This window comes from Pteropus alecto, unplaced genomic scaffold (genome assembly GCF_000325575.1).
Source record: "Pteropus alecto unplaced genomic scaffold, ASM32557v1 scaffold20, whole genome shotgun sequence".
Taxonomy (NCBI): domain Eukaryota; kingdom Metazoa; phylum Chordata; class Mammalia; order Chiroptera; family Pteropodidae; genus Pteropus; species Pteropus alecto.
Window position 1 is genome coordinate 8,287,664 of NW_006436298.1, and position 14,577 is coordinate 8,302,240.

General features: G+C 32.6%; 1 protein-coding gene and 1 non-coding gene across 3 annotated transcripts in view; one reads left to right on the forward strand and one right to left on the reverse strand.

Annotated features, from left to right (window-relative positions):
* FCHO2 (FCH domain only 2) overlaps positions 1–14,577 on the forward strand; it is a 104,296-nt gene that overhangs the window by 549 nt on the left and 89,170 nt on the right. The window contains exons 2-4 of one of the 2 annotated variants that reach the window (XM_025047779.1): positions 8,452–8,554; positions 10,415–10,602; positions 13,069–13,160. In XM_025047779.1, the coding sequence (XP_024903547.1) occupies positions 10,600–10,602; positions 13,069–13,160 (95 nt within the window). In that variant the 5' untranslated portion in view covers positions 8,452–8,554; positions 10,415–10,599. The remainder of the gene's footprint in view (positions 1–8,451; positions 8,555–10,414; positions 10,603–13,068; positions 13,161–14,577) is intronic. The other variant, XM_006913131.3, reaches the window with a different exon arrangement.
* Positions 9,007–9,125, reverse strand: LOC112480864. Its single transcript, XR_003046775.1, has one exon. It is a non-coding gene; the product is annotated as a 5S ribosomal RNA (ribosomal RNA).

Below are 14,577 nucleotides of genomic sequence, written 5' to 3' on the forward strand. Positions count from 1 at the left end.
CAGCTGCGCGCTGCAGGCAAGCGCCCGCCCCAGCCGGGTGGAGGGGGCTCGCTCCTTCCCGCAAGGCAGGCCCCCCATTATTTCCACGAGAAATCCCGTGCTGGCTAGGGCCGGATCTGCACTTCCTCTCGGTTTCGCAGCTCGGCTGGTGGGTCTGCACCCAGGACTTTGCCTCTGGGCCTGTTCACAAAGCGTATGAAAGTTGAATTTAATGTAACTAGATTCCTGGGGCTTAAATGCACGGAGACTTCCCGTTGTCCCCTTGATCCTTCCCTTTCCTCATTCTTTCCACAAGCCTCCTCTTAACTCTGTATTAGTATTAGCTTCTTCTTTGAGAATGACTTCTCAGTCTTCCGTGTTTGCTGCAGTTATTGTTTGTTGTCATGGGAAGTACAGTTGAGCCTTGTACAGGAAAGTAATATGTTTACTCAGGTATCTTGGGTGGATCTCATTTTATGTCCGACAGTTACAAGTACTATAATTCCATTTTAGTTAAGATTTAGATATATTTCAAAGAGTAATCTTTCAGTGCTTAAGGATTGTCTTAAATTCTTATTTCTAAGTGTCTCAGGCATGAACTTGCTTAGCGACCAAATCATTTCATAGTTACTTGTCTTGAATGTTCCTTGTTTTCACTCGACATTAGTTTTTTAAACAGATTTATTGATTCACATACCGTATAGTACACCCATTTAAGTGTACAGTTAAAGGATTTTCTTTGTATTTTGTATAGAATTGTGCATACATCACCACAATCAATTTTAGAACAATTTTATCACCTGAGAAAGAATCCCTGTATCCATTAGCAGTCACTTCCCATTTCCCTCCTACCTCAGCCCTAGGCAGCTAATCCATATAGATTTCTGTCTCTGTAGATTTGTTTGTTCTGGACATATCACATAAATAGGTTCATATATGTGGTCTTTTGTGACTGGCCGGCCTCTTTCATTTAGCATGTTTCCAAGGTTCATCCACGATGTAGCATGAATTAGCACCTAATTCCCTTTAATGGCCAAATAATATTCCATTGTCTGTATATTTCACATTTTATTTATCACCAGTGATGGACATTTAGTTGTTTCCACTTTTTGGCTGTTATGAGTAATGCAGCTATGAAGACATATGTGGACATATGTCTTCATTTCTTTTGGAAGTGGAATTGCTGGGTCATATGGTAATTCTCTGTTTAACATTTCAAGGAACTGCCAAACTGTTTTCCAAAGTGGCTGCACCATTTTACAATCCCACTAGGAATGTCCAAGTTCAGATTTTCCACACAGTGGACAACAGTTTGTTATTTGTCTCTTTTATTACTGGGGGTGGGTATGAAGTAGTATCTCATTGTGGTTTTGATTTGCATTTCCCTGATAATTAATGATGTTTATCTTCTTTTCATGTGTGTATTGCCCATTCATGTATTTTCTTTGGCGAAATGTCTGCTTAGATCCGTTGCACATTTGTATATTGTGTTGTCTTTTTATTATTGAGTTGTAATCATATATCAGATATATGATTTTTTCAGATCAGATGTATAACTATTTTCTCCCATTCTGTGGGTTGTCTTTTTCACTTCATAGTGTCCTTTGAAGCACAGACGTTTTTAAGTTTGATGATATCCTGTTGAAGTCTAGTTCATTTAATTTTTCTGTTATCACATGCTTTTGTTATCTAAGAAGTCTTTCTTAGACCAAGATCATAAAGATTTACTTCTATGTTTTCTTCTGTGGATTTTATAGTTTTAGGTGTTACATGGCCTATGATCCATTTGAAGTTAATTTTTGTGTGTAGTACAAGGAAGCGGTACAACTTCTTTCTTTTGCAAGTGACTATCTAGTTGTCCCAGCACCATTTGTTCCTCTTCTTTCTCTATTGAAGTTACAATATCCTTGTTGAAACTTAGTTGACATAGAAGTATGGATTATTTCTGGATTTTTAGTTGTAATCCATTGTTTATCCTTATGCTCATACCATACAGTTTTGATTACTATAGCTGTGTAGTAAGTTTGGAGTCTGGAAGTTTGAGGCTTCCAACTTTGTTCCTTTTCAAGATCATTTTGGCTATTTTGGGTCCCTTGCATTTCCATATGAATTTTTTGGTTTAGCCTGTCAATTTAGGCTTTAGGTCTTAAAATAGCAATTTATAAAACTTTTAAAATGATCATTTAAAAATGACATTCTTATAATGTTTTGTGTATTTTTGGTGCATGAATGTTTTTGGAAGTTTGTTAACTTAATTCCAAATTATATGTTAACATTTTAAAGTTATCTTTTGTTTTCCGTTAATTGAGATTTGAACATATAGCCTCGTTTAATGTGTTTGGCTAATAAGGATAATGCTTCTATGAACATTTTTGGACAAGTTTTGGTGTGCCCTTTTTTGTCCCTCTTAACAGAGGAATGGTGATAAATTTGGATATCTGAAATCTAGAGTGAATCCCAAGTCTAATTTATGTTTGCCTTTGTCTTTACTTCCACTATTGAGCGCAAATAGTTAAAACAGACCTCATTTTATTTTATTTCCAAGCCTAGAGTTGGGGCCGAAAGCTCCAAATTGGAGCTTAAAAAGCTCCAAAGAAAGAGTAAATGAACTAGGAAAGCCCAGGAACTAAATCTCTTCTGAGAATTTGATAGCTTTCATTTATAAAATAATTTCTTAAAATAGAGAACCTACAATATTAATTTCATCTTTCTTCCCTAATGTTTAAAGTAGCACTGTCAAAATAAAACTTGTCAAAGTGAGATAATGAGAAACTTTAAAGTTTTAGGTTTCTAACCAAACAACATATTAATTGCTTTTTCCCCTTCCATGTAAAAAGAGACACCTTTTGTTGTAGCATTTTATTAGAGGAAAGTTTGAATCATTCACACTCTCTTCAAGCTCTTTTGAAAGTAGCACATCCTGCCTTTTTCTTTATAGTTAGTCTAACTAAAACTATATACTACATTACAATTTTTTTACGTATTCAAAACTTCCTATACAACAGGTTTTTTGTTTCTGATAAGTCAGTTTTTGCCACAAAATATAGTGCCATTGATAATCAAGTTGAAAATGTTTTTCTTTTCTATTAAAATTGGACAGCAGAAATAATCTTAATAGTAGATATCTACACCATTGCTTTTAATATATAAAAACACTTGAGTCCATCAAAAGATTATGTAACTTTAAAAATGTATCAACAATTATTGCAGTGAGCAAGTGTCTCTGTTTGCTGCTATGTTCTCAAAGAGTCAAGTACTAGGTAATAATACTTTTGAGATTCTGTCAGTGTTGTACTATAGTTATTAAAATAGCTTTATGTTTTTATATAAGTCCAGGTTAATTCAAGACTTAAATTTTTTTAAGGAATGGATTTCATAGGTGATAATTATTGAAGGGGAAAAATAAGTAAGCACAACATACTTGAGTAAATACCTTATAAATCTCATTTTACACAATAATCCTACTCTATGTAAGATATGAAGCATTTTTCCAAAGACAAGTATTCTTTAACAAAAATCACATTGTAATGAACTGACCTTTTTAGTTAGGTGACTTTTTCCAAAGATTATCTCTAGTCAGCACATCAAAAATGAACAAACAACAGTTATCTTAGATATTTTTATCCTGAAGTGTTTCCATACTCCTTTACCTTATTTCTTTTACTGATTAACCAGTGCAAGAATCTCATTCCATTTGTCTGTTGATTTCACTGGTACTTAACTTTTAAATAAAATTGGAGCACTTGGTTATATAGCTGAAATTTGATCTATGAATATATGGATAAACTGGGAGGATTAAAATGTTTTTTAAAAACTTGGAATTACTATTAATAGGACTTTGGAATGCAAGACATTATTATATTTTTGCTTGATTATTTAATCTAAATTTAGTATTGTAGATGAGAGACTAATAACCCCTCAGCCCCCACATACAGATTATTTGGGGTTTTTAATACATAAGATAATTAAAAATTTGTATTTTTAGAAAATTGGTTGAAGTGACCATAGAAATGTAAAATGTAGAATTTATTATTTAAAATTTCCAAATATTGTAGTTTGGGATACCTTCTTAGGATATGATCCCATCACATAAATATACTAAAATTTAAATAGTATGTATATGTATATTTATACTTATACATTAACAGATTTGCGAAATTTCAGTATTCAAAAGGTACAAAAGGGAATAAGAAATAAATACAGTATAAAATTTCCTTCCTTTTCTCCAGCCATTATCACTTCCCTAAAGGTAATTACTGTTACCAATTTCTTATGTGGCTTTCTAGAGATAACCTATGTATATACAAGCAGATAATGTCCACTGAGTTAAAAGGTATTATTGTATAACTGTTAGCCATGCCCAAATTATTTTCAACTGCAACAGGCTATGAAAATTTAAACTACAGTTTCATCTAACTAGGTTCAAATACACCTAATAGGTTCACTTTATAAAAATGATAGTATCTTAGATGGCACTAAATTTTATTGTGAGGCCCTTAGATTTTTTGGCAGGGGTGGTAGAGGGATGATTGTTTTGTATTTTTGCCTTAATCTAGGAGCACTGATAGTGAAAAATTGATACTGATTTAGTCTATGCAAATTCAATTCAGGGGATGGTTTTTAGAACACTGATATGGAAAGGATTAAACTTTGCTGTCTGGCTTTTTTTCTAGCCCTACACACTAAATCCTAAATGCTCTAATCCTTTCAGAACTACTTAATTTAGGCATAGGCGTGGGAAAACAGGTATGCTGTTTATCATCCTGCCTATTTGGCTAGCATGAGCTCTTTGGAAGTGTTTTTTTTTGAGTCATGGTGTATCTCCTGAGATTATCGATCCTGATTCCATACTTCTAGAACAATTAACAGAAGCACCCTGAAGAATCCATATAGAAATATGGTGCTATGCAGACTTAAAGAGAAGGGCGTAAGGGCTTGGCTTTCAATTTACCTAGTGTGGAAAAATTAAAGAATATTAGAGTTAAAAGAATTTCAATAATTGGGTCCACAGAGGTTAGCATAAATTGGTCAGATGTGGCGGGAAAAAAAAAAAAAAAAACAGCATGAGATGTGTAATTATATCTATTGGTGAAGATGCTAGAAAATGTTACTGGAATGGCCAGAGTCAGAGATTAAATTGAGAAGTTGTTAGTGAACTGTGATGAAGTTGAGGCACACAATTTGATCTGTTCCATCAGGCACATAATGTGCTCCTTGATGGAATTACAGGCGTAAAAATTATCGAAGATACTGACAGGCGTGTTTGCTCGACTTTATGGAAAAGATATGAAGGTACAATATAAGTAAAGTAAATTGGTGGTGCTGGGGTCTTAAATGTAGCAAGTGTTAGTTTTTAGTTGGGTGAAGGAGCCAGTGAAGATGGTTATCTGTTTTAATTATAACCATTATTATATGATAGGTAAAACACAGAAGAATACAGAAGAAAATAAAAATTACCTATAGCCTTTTCCTCTATCCTCTAAGATCTTTAGAAATTCAAAATTCAAAATAGGTTCTACGATATAGTTTTGTATCTTAGAATTTTCACATATTATCATCAAGCGTTTTTCTGGTGATTAAGCATTCTTGAAAATATTTTCACTGACTGCATAGGTTTCCATGGACTCTGTAGAGAGGCCATCATTTTTTTAACCACTCCCCCTTTGGACATTTAGGTTACTTCTAGTTTTTATTTTTTCCATTTATGAATTATGAAGACTGGAGATTTAAGTATTAATGTGAACAAGATTCTAGTGAAGAAGGTAGCTTTCTTTGTCTTTGCAAACATAGCCTGAAGAGTTTTGGAGAAAGCTGAAATTGTTAAGCTTTATTACTTTCATTTTGAAAATAATGAAAATTACCTTATTTGTAGAATATTACAGAAAACTTGAAGGATATAAAAATGAGAAAAATGATCTCACAACTCTTTGCATCTGCTATTTTTGTTTAATCCATATATAATATCTATTTGGATGGTTTTAAGGATTTAACTGAGAAGAGGTGAGTCATAATTAAAAAGATTAGGGAGGAGTATCTGAGAGGTGAGAAAAAAAATTTAATGTAATAAGATTTATTTCAATCCACCAACAAATGCACTTGAGTGACTTTTGTACCTGCACTGAGTTGTTTTGACTACTGAGCAGTGTTCGTTCAGCATATTTTAATCACTGTTTTTTGCTTTAGCAATATCTTGCCAATAGTTCTGTAGAATAGTTTTAGTGATCATGTGTGAAAATTTCAGTGTATAAGTAGAACATTGACTAGAAGAGATTGTGGCTTATGGTCGAATGTCCTATTTATTTATATAAAAATTGCTTGCATATATTTTATCCTTTTCTTCCTAGCAGTTTTCAAGGCAAAAATGGCACTGGAAGGCTGTCCTTGTGTATTTGTTAATATTGCATATTTGTTGAATTCCCATCAAAAGTGTCTAGAAAATTCTTCACTAGAGGGGCCCTTCAAAGGAAAAACTATCTTCACAATTAGTTAAATGTTTTATCATGTTTTTCAGAGAAGGCAGATAATGTGAGACTACATCAAATATATTAATGTTATACTTTATAGTCTGATTTGTCTGAGATTATCTAATAAATGTCAGGAAGAGCTATAGTAAAAGGAGAATGTAGAGAGGTAGAAAGGGATATTTATTTTTGAGGCAGTCTGGAGTTGAGAGGAAGGTTAGGCATGCTGCTGTTCACATGACAGCACCTCCTCACCCTTTTTTCTTTTCCCTCTCCAAAAAAAATTTTTTTAATTGACAAGAAAACTAGGTAAAAATCAACTTTTTAATTCATACTGTCTACACTATCTTCTTCCTGTTTTTCAGCTCTTGGACTCATCATAACTGAAGAATATCCATGATTTTTATTTTTAGTGTTTACTTAGCTGTTGCCCTTAAAAGATTCTTTGAAGGAGAAGCTTCAAACCATTAAAATCTGTGGGGTTTATAGTGTTGTGCTTTTCTATTGTTACTTTTTTTGTGGCTCTTAAAAAGCTAGGTATGTGAACAGTTCCATTTCAGTTAAAATAGGAATTTCATAGCATTAATAGACATGCATTTTTTTCTCAAGTGGAACTATGTTAGATTGTATTTTACATCTACTTAAAAAAATTTAAAGTACAAAATTATGCCATAAAAATGAACCAGAAAATGATGCCTTTGGTTTTCCAAAATAGGTTTGATGACTTAAACATTTTAATTTGAAATTTCAAGGATGTCTTATTTGTAGACTCTATATTAGGCTAGGAAAAATCTGAATATTTCCAGTAACTTAGTGACCTTACTTATAACTTAATTATCTTTTCAACTAAATTTCAGTTTAGTTGATAATTTAGGTGCAAAACAGTATGTATGGTCGATCTCATTTTCATATTAAAAAGTAACATGTTACTACATGTATGGAAAAAGGAACGTGGACTGGCATACACCAAACGGTTAGTTAGAGTGATAAGAGGACACAATAACTGAGAAGTTTGTGTTCTTTTAAAAGATCTGTAAGATTTTGAACTTACATATTCAAAGAATGATAAAACTTTTTTCTCTACTTCATACTAGGAATTATACAAAGATTTTTTTTTTAACACTTGTTTATATTAGATTATAATGTCATTTTGTTTGCCTCAGGTCATAGTCCATGGATGTTCTATGAAAATGATACCTATTTGTAAAGTGCATTAAGATCAGCAGATAAAAGATCCTATCTTAGTGCAAACCTTCATTGTAATTGTCCTCCTTGGGCCAGCAATGGTGTTAATAGTTGTTTTTGTGAGTTAATACTGAAGATTTCTCTGCAAGAATTTATTGATTAAAAGGATAAAAACGTTATTTACTTTTTGGACAACTTTATTTAGATATATTTTACACACCATATAATTCACTCATTTAAAGTGTACAATTCAGTTGTTCTGGGTAATATTCACAGTCAATTAAGGTAATATTTGCAACCATCATCACAATTTAAAAACATTTCATTGCCTCAAAAAGAAACCCTCTACCTTTCATCACTCTCTGCTTTTTCTCCCCACTAAGCAACTCACTAATCTACTTTCTGTCTTTATAGATTTCCTTATTCTGGGCTTTAATATTAATGGAATCATATAGTATGTGGTCTTTTGTGACTGGCTTCTTTTTAGCAGAACGTTTTCAAGGTTCATTAACATTCTTGCATGTATCAGTGCTTCGTTCCTTTTATGGCTGAATAAGATTTCAGTGCATGGGTATATCACATTTTGTTTATCCATTTGTCAGGTGATGGACATTTGGGTTTTTTCCACTTTTTGGCTATTTTGAATGATGATTCTATAAACATTCTTGTACAGATTTCTTTGTGGATGTATGTATTTACTTTTGTTGATTAAACTAATGAACAGGCCAGCTGAAAAGCTCACTACTGATGAGTAAATACCTGTTTCTAAAACTCTAGCTACAGGTGTACCTCATTGTGTTGCATTTTGCTTTATTGCGCTTCACAGATACTGCGTTTTCTGCAAATTGAAGGCAAGACCTTCCACCAGCATAAAGCTCATGGCTTTGTTGCAATACTCACTTTAATGCGGTGGTCTGAATATCTCCAAGGTATGCCTTTAGGTGTTTTTTGTTTTGTTTTTTTGCAGTGACAGTGTTTTAACAATGATTGTGGTGATGGTTGCTCAAGTCTAAATATCCTAAATATTATTGCATTGTACACTTTAAATGAGCGAACTATATGGTGTGTGAATTATATCTCTAGAATATAGAATAATCTAAAAATTTGAGCTTAAGGAAAAGAAACCTAGCCATTGATAAGCAAGATTTTATACCAACAGTTGTAGTGTATTTGGGGAGAAATTGCATTTTATTTATTTTTTTAAATTTTTATTTATTTTTTAATTAATTTATTTTTTTATGGTGACATTGGTTGATGAAATCCAATAAATTGAAAATTGCATTTTAAAACTGTCATGATAGCTTTTAACTTTGTTACTTTTGTATTGAAGACTTGGCTTATTTATTATTATTATTATTATTATTATTATTATTATTATTTATTCCTACAGCACCTGGTCTTCCTAGGTGGTCTCCCATACAAGTACTAACCAGGCCTGACCCTGCTTAGCTTCTGAGATCAGACGGGATCGGGTGTGGTCAGGGTAGCATGGCCATAGACTAATTTTTTATTAGAAAGTTAATCTGTGCTCAGTATTCCACTTCCCAGAAATATTTTGCTGTTAATAGTTTGCTGTATATGCTTTCAGATTTTTTTCTAAACATATATGCAACATTATTTTTTTCAGTAAAAAGGAAATCTGAATAGATTTACTGTTTTGCACCTTACCTTTTATGTTAATTTTTTTTACCTAAAAAAGAAACAAAACTGTGTCAGGCTTCCATAGAATAATGGGCCGTTATGGATTCTGCAGTCATCTGTTATCAGTGAACATAAATAGCAACCAGGTCTAATTGTTAGGGAGGGCTGACCTTTCTAATAAGATTTGACCATTCAACTAAAAAATATATCTTGCTCATATATGGAACCTCCCTGTACATTTTTCTGCAGTTTCCTGTAAGTCTACATTTATTTCAAAATTAAAAATTAAAAATATATTGCTCTTACTAGGAAAATACCAACTTTCAGAAATTGAGGTAGCAAGCACCATTTTATTAAGACAAAACCAAGCAAAACTACTATCCAAGAGAGAAAGGGACTCCTAATGTCTCTCTTCCTTCTTCCTTTTTTTAAAACAACCCACTGAAGCATATTTTATATATATCATAAAATCTACCCATGTTAAGTGTACAATTTATTAATTTTTAGTAACTTTACCGAGTATTGCAACCATCACCATAAATCAGTTTTAGGACATTTTTATCCTCCCAATAATTAGTCCCTCCTGCTCATGTACAGTTAATGTTCTTTTCCACCCTCAGTTCTAGGCAGCTAGTAATTTACTTTCTTTCTCTATAGTTTTTCCTATTCTGGACATTTCATATAATCATACAATATGTGGTCTTTTGCATCTGGCGTCTTTTACTTAATAAAATGTTTATGAGGTTCATAAAGTAGCATGTGTCAGTGTTTGTTCCTTTTTATTGCTAAGTTATATTCCATTTTATACACCTCAAAATGAAGATACACCTCATTTTGTGTATCCTCTTACCAGTTGGTGGACATTTAGATTGTTTCCAACATTAGGTTATTTTTAACTATTAAGAATAATTGCATCTTGCTTTTTCCCCACCGATGGTATATCTGGGCAGATGTTTAAAAGTAATATTTAGAAATCTGCAAAAATGTTTTATACCATAGTCTTTTAAAAAACACTTCCATTGTAGGATATACTGTCATTTTATTTAAGGTAAAATGGGTGTTCGTGAATTGTTTCTGATTTTCTGTTGTTGTAAACTACTGCAGTGACTATTCTTCCTCATTTATTTTTGTGTGTTTTTGTGATACAGATTTTTAAGAGTGGAATTTCTGGAACAAAGGGCATGAATATTTACAGTTTGAAATATTAAAGGCCAGAAGACATCTTTAATCTTTAGTTGTAATTTTATTCAATAATAAATATCTATGATCAAGTTATTTGTAAGTTCTTGTGTTAGCCAAAGAAAAGCAAGTTCTGCTTGCCTGAGTTAACAGAATGGTAAGGCAAAAAATTTTTGTGTTGAAAATAACAGGAATATATTCACTTCAAAATCTTTTGTGATAAATGGATATGCAGTTCAGGAATACTCGTTATTTCACTTTTCTTTGAATTAGAACCGTCTACTAAAAATGTTGGGGACTACTATAAAAGTTATAGAACCTGCATGGGGGTACTTTTGGTTAAAAAAAAATGGATAATCTTAAATGGTGGCAGAATAACAGTTATGATGTCAGTTTCAGGAATGGTCTCTCTTCCCCATTTCCCCAGAATTTCCAGTGTTTTGTGCAGGTGAAGACACTGAAGCCAAATAGATCTAGACCTGAGCTCCAGTGTTCTGTCTCTTACTGCAGGAGTCCCCAACCTCTGGGCCCAGATGGCACAGCAGGAGGTGAACAGGGGACAAACAAGCAAAATTTCATCTGTATTTGCAGCCACAGCGCTAGCATCACTGCCTCAGCTCCACCTCAGATCATCAGGCATTAGAGTCTCATAGGAGCTCTGGTCCCCAGTGCCAAAAAGATTGGAGACGGCTATACTGTATTTTTTTAGCATATATCTGAAATACGTGTATATTTAATACATTGTCATCAAGGCTATAAAGTAAATTTTTGAAAGATGACAGTAAAACCAGGGTTTTTTGTTAGACACCTTGACCCTGAAGTTTTTTTTAATCAGTCATTTGAAATATTTTTTGATCAATAAATATGTGTTAATAAGTTTGTGAAATTATTAAAAGAATTGTGCCTAGAGTAGACTTATTGCATTTTTTTTGACTTCAGTAAATGAATGGATCCCCAAATAGGAAGGAATGACATGGATTTGTAATCGTGCAGGGTGTTTATGTTTAGTCATCAGTGCCCTTTGAGGTTGGCTTCTTCTGCATCACATCCTTATTTGGGTGAGTTTTTCTTTCAGTGTGAAGACCTGAGGGATGGAGTAGCTAGTACTGTTTCCTAAGGTATTACGGTTACTATATTGATGTTATATATTGCATAGTAAACAAATTAATAAATCTGATTCCTTCTGTTGGGAATTTTAATTAATATGCTGTTGAGATATGTGAACGTCCTAAAGAGCTTACTTTTCAAGGACTTCTTTAAAAGGACTCAGATTTCTGAATATAATTTAACCTTTTCTTGATTGCTTACAATGTTTATAGTACTGTAACAATGAGACAATGCGTCCCTTCATTATTTTGTCTGTAATTTTATTTACTAATCTCTGCATGATGATGTTATTTTTGCTTGCTGTAGACTAGTGATAATGGTTACCTTAAAGAATATTCTTAATTTGACTGGAATAAATTTGCATGAAAAACTGAGGGAAAGTAAAAAACCAAAGTTAGGTAATAAATTTCTTTTTTATCTTGAAAAATTGTAAAAGCCAAGTGGATATGTTCGAATTCATAAAGGGCTATAGTTTTATGTTATATTCTTGATAAGTGGAAATTTATGTGCAAAATGCTAAGGATATTATTTATATTATCTCCTTACAAATATGACATTTTAATTTGTTGTGTTGTATGACAAACTAGTTACTTGGTATATTAGGTGAGAGGTTTATTAAAGATCACTTTAACATAACTGGAAGTTCCTATGTTACCTGTTTTCGGCAAACAAAAAATTAGGTTTCAGATTGTGTAACACTTGGTTACACCATTGCTTTTTGATTTTCAGTAAACATATTCAATTGTTCATTATTTTATTTTCACTGAAGAAAAGTAAAAACTACTAACTGGGAAGAGTTGTCAAGCTTGATTTATTTCACCTGTAACATTGATATTTCTAATCATCTTTTTGCTATGACTTACTAATTTATTATTTATTGGATTAAACAATAGTAAAAGTTTTGTAGGATTGTGTAGTGGTCTGGTTCTGTTAATTTCCTGTTAGTTGAAGACTAGCCAATAGACTGTTACTGCTCTTTTGTTAAAATTTTATCTACTTTCTCACTTCTCAAGTTGTTTTAAGTTTACCGAAGACTTATATTAGCAATTATAAAGTATTTTGTGGTATTCAATGCTTATATGATTAGTAATATGCTGTCTTGACTCAGAATTCAAGATTTAAAGCACAGACTTTGAGTCAAATAATCAGAAATCCCTTAATGCATGTTAAAGGAATTCAATGGAGATTTGATAATGTCTTTAAAGAGGTCCGTGTTTATCTTCTAAATTATGCTGTGTATAATTCCTTACAACTTCAGACTTAGTTTCACTGATAGACCCTTAGAAGTGATTATAGAGAATACGATTATGTATATGTGTGTATATAATATATTGTAAACTTTATGAAACCTTATAGTGTTCCTTTGATATAGTTTAAAGTCGTACGATTAACAACAATGGTTAAGTCAAGGAAAGACAGCTCACCTCAGCATCAGAATTGCATATTAGCAGGGTTATTCTTAAGTCATTTTGATCTCTCTCTCTTTTGTTAAACTAAAAATCTTTTTAAATTGTAGGGAGAAAAAAATAGTGGCTTTGATGTCCTTTACCATAATATGAAACATGGACAGATATCGACAAAAGAACTAGCAGATTTTGTAAGAGAAAGGTATGTACTTTTTAAAGTCATTTAACAATTCATTATAGGTTAAATTTTAGAATATAAATAATTGAGAAAATTTGGTTGGATTTGAATTAATCAAGTACAGTTGTTAAAAGTATACTATAATTATACTTTAAAGTAGTGGTTATTTACACACTGAGGGCTAAATAGTGACTTCAAGTGGCATTGTTAAGCTGCTTTGCGTATCACTGCTTGAAAATATAATCTACATATTTTTCATTGAATGTGCTAGCAAGATGGTACGATAGAAAAATTGAGGAACTTTATAGGATAAAATATTACCATTTCTTTAAATAAACATGTCATTGGAACATACTAAAATAATTTGAAAAGACTGTTTTCTTGAACTTGTAGTTTAATTATGTATTATAACTTATTTTTAAAAAGTTTTAAGCATATATTTTTAAGTTCTGCAAATTTACAAAATGTGATTTTAAGATTCTTAGAATATAGTAGTCAACTTAAAACTGGTTAAAAATCAGTATAATTTGATTTGATTAAAGCTGCTCTGTGGCTAGCACCATTTGGTAATTTTTATATGGACACATTTAAAATCTTTACCTTGATAATATAGAGATATTTTGCCTTTAGATATAATGCTTCATTTATTTATTCTTTCAATATATATCACATTGTGCTGTGTGCCAGGCACTTGTCTGGATTTTGGGAATATAGTGGCAAAGATACAACTTCTGCCCTCATGGAGCTTACTGACTGGTAGAAATTGGAGAACAAACTGTTTCATGTAACACCAATCCTTTTACAGCTTCCACCTCTCTACTGGAGTTAAGAAGGAGTCCAAAAGCTCTAAGTACTATGGATAAAGCTTTCCCTCACCGGCTTCTACATCATTGGCAGGAGTAAAGGAGAGGCCCCAGAACTCTGCATCTCTGGCATGTCCCCTAGGCAGCCTTCTTCCCCAGCACTTACATCACTACTATAAATATCTACCATGAAACCATCAAGGCAGTTGACATGCCTTTAGCCTTGTCACCATAAGTCCAGGACTCCTGGGCCATCCCCTCTTTGCCTAGACTCTAACCCCTTTATGATTCTGTGAGCAGTGAGACAGCCCCTCCTTCCACTCCCCCTTTCCTACTTTATTTCATAGCACTTAACAACTATCTGATATATGCAGGATTTTACTTATTCATCTTGTCTTTCCTCGCTAGAATTTAAACCTCAGAAGAGCAAGGATTTTTTTTTTTTGTCTTTTTTGCTTATTGCTCTATTTCTTGCACTTGGGATAGTGCTTGCTCCTTTAGTAGGCTCTCAGTAAATATTTTTGGGTATAATGAATCTTTAATTTCACTATCGTAATCCAAGATGTTATCCTAATCCAATCCATTATTGTTGCTTGAAATGCAGCAATAACAGCTCTTAACGGGTCTACCTACTTTCA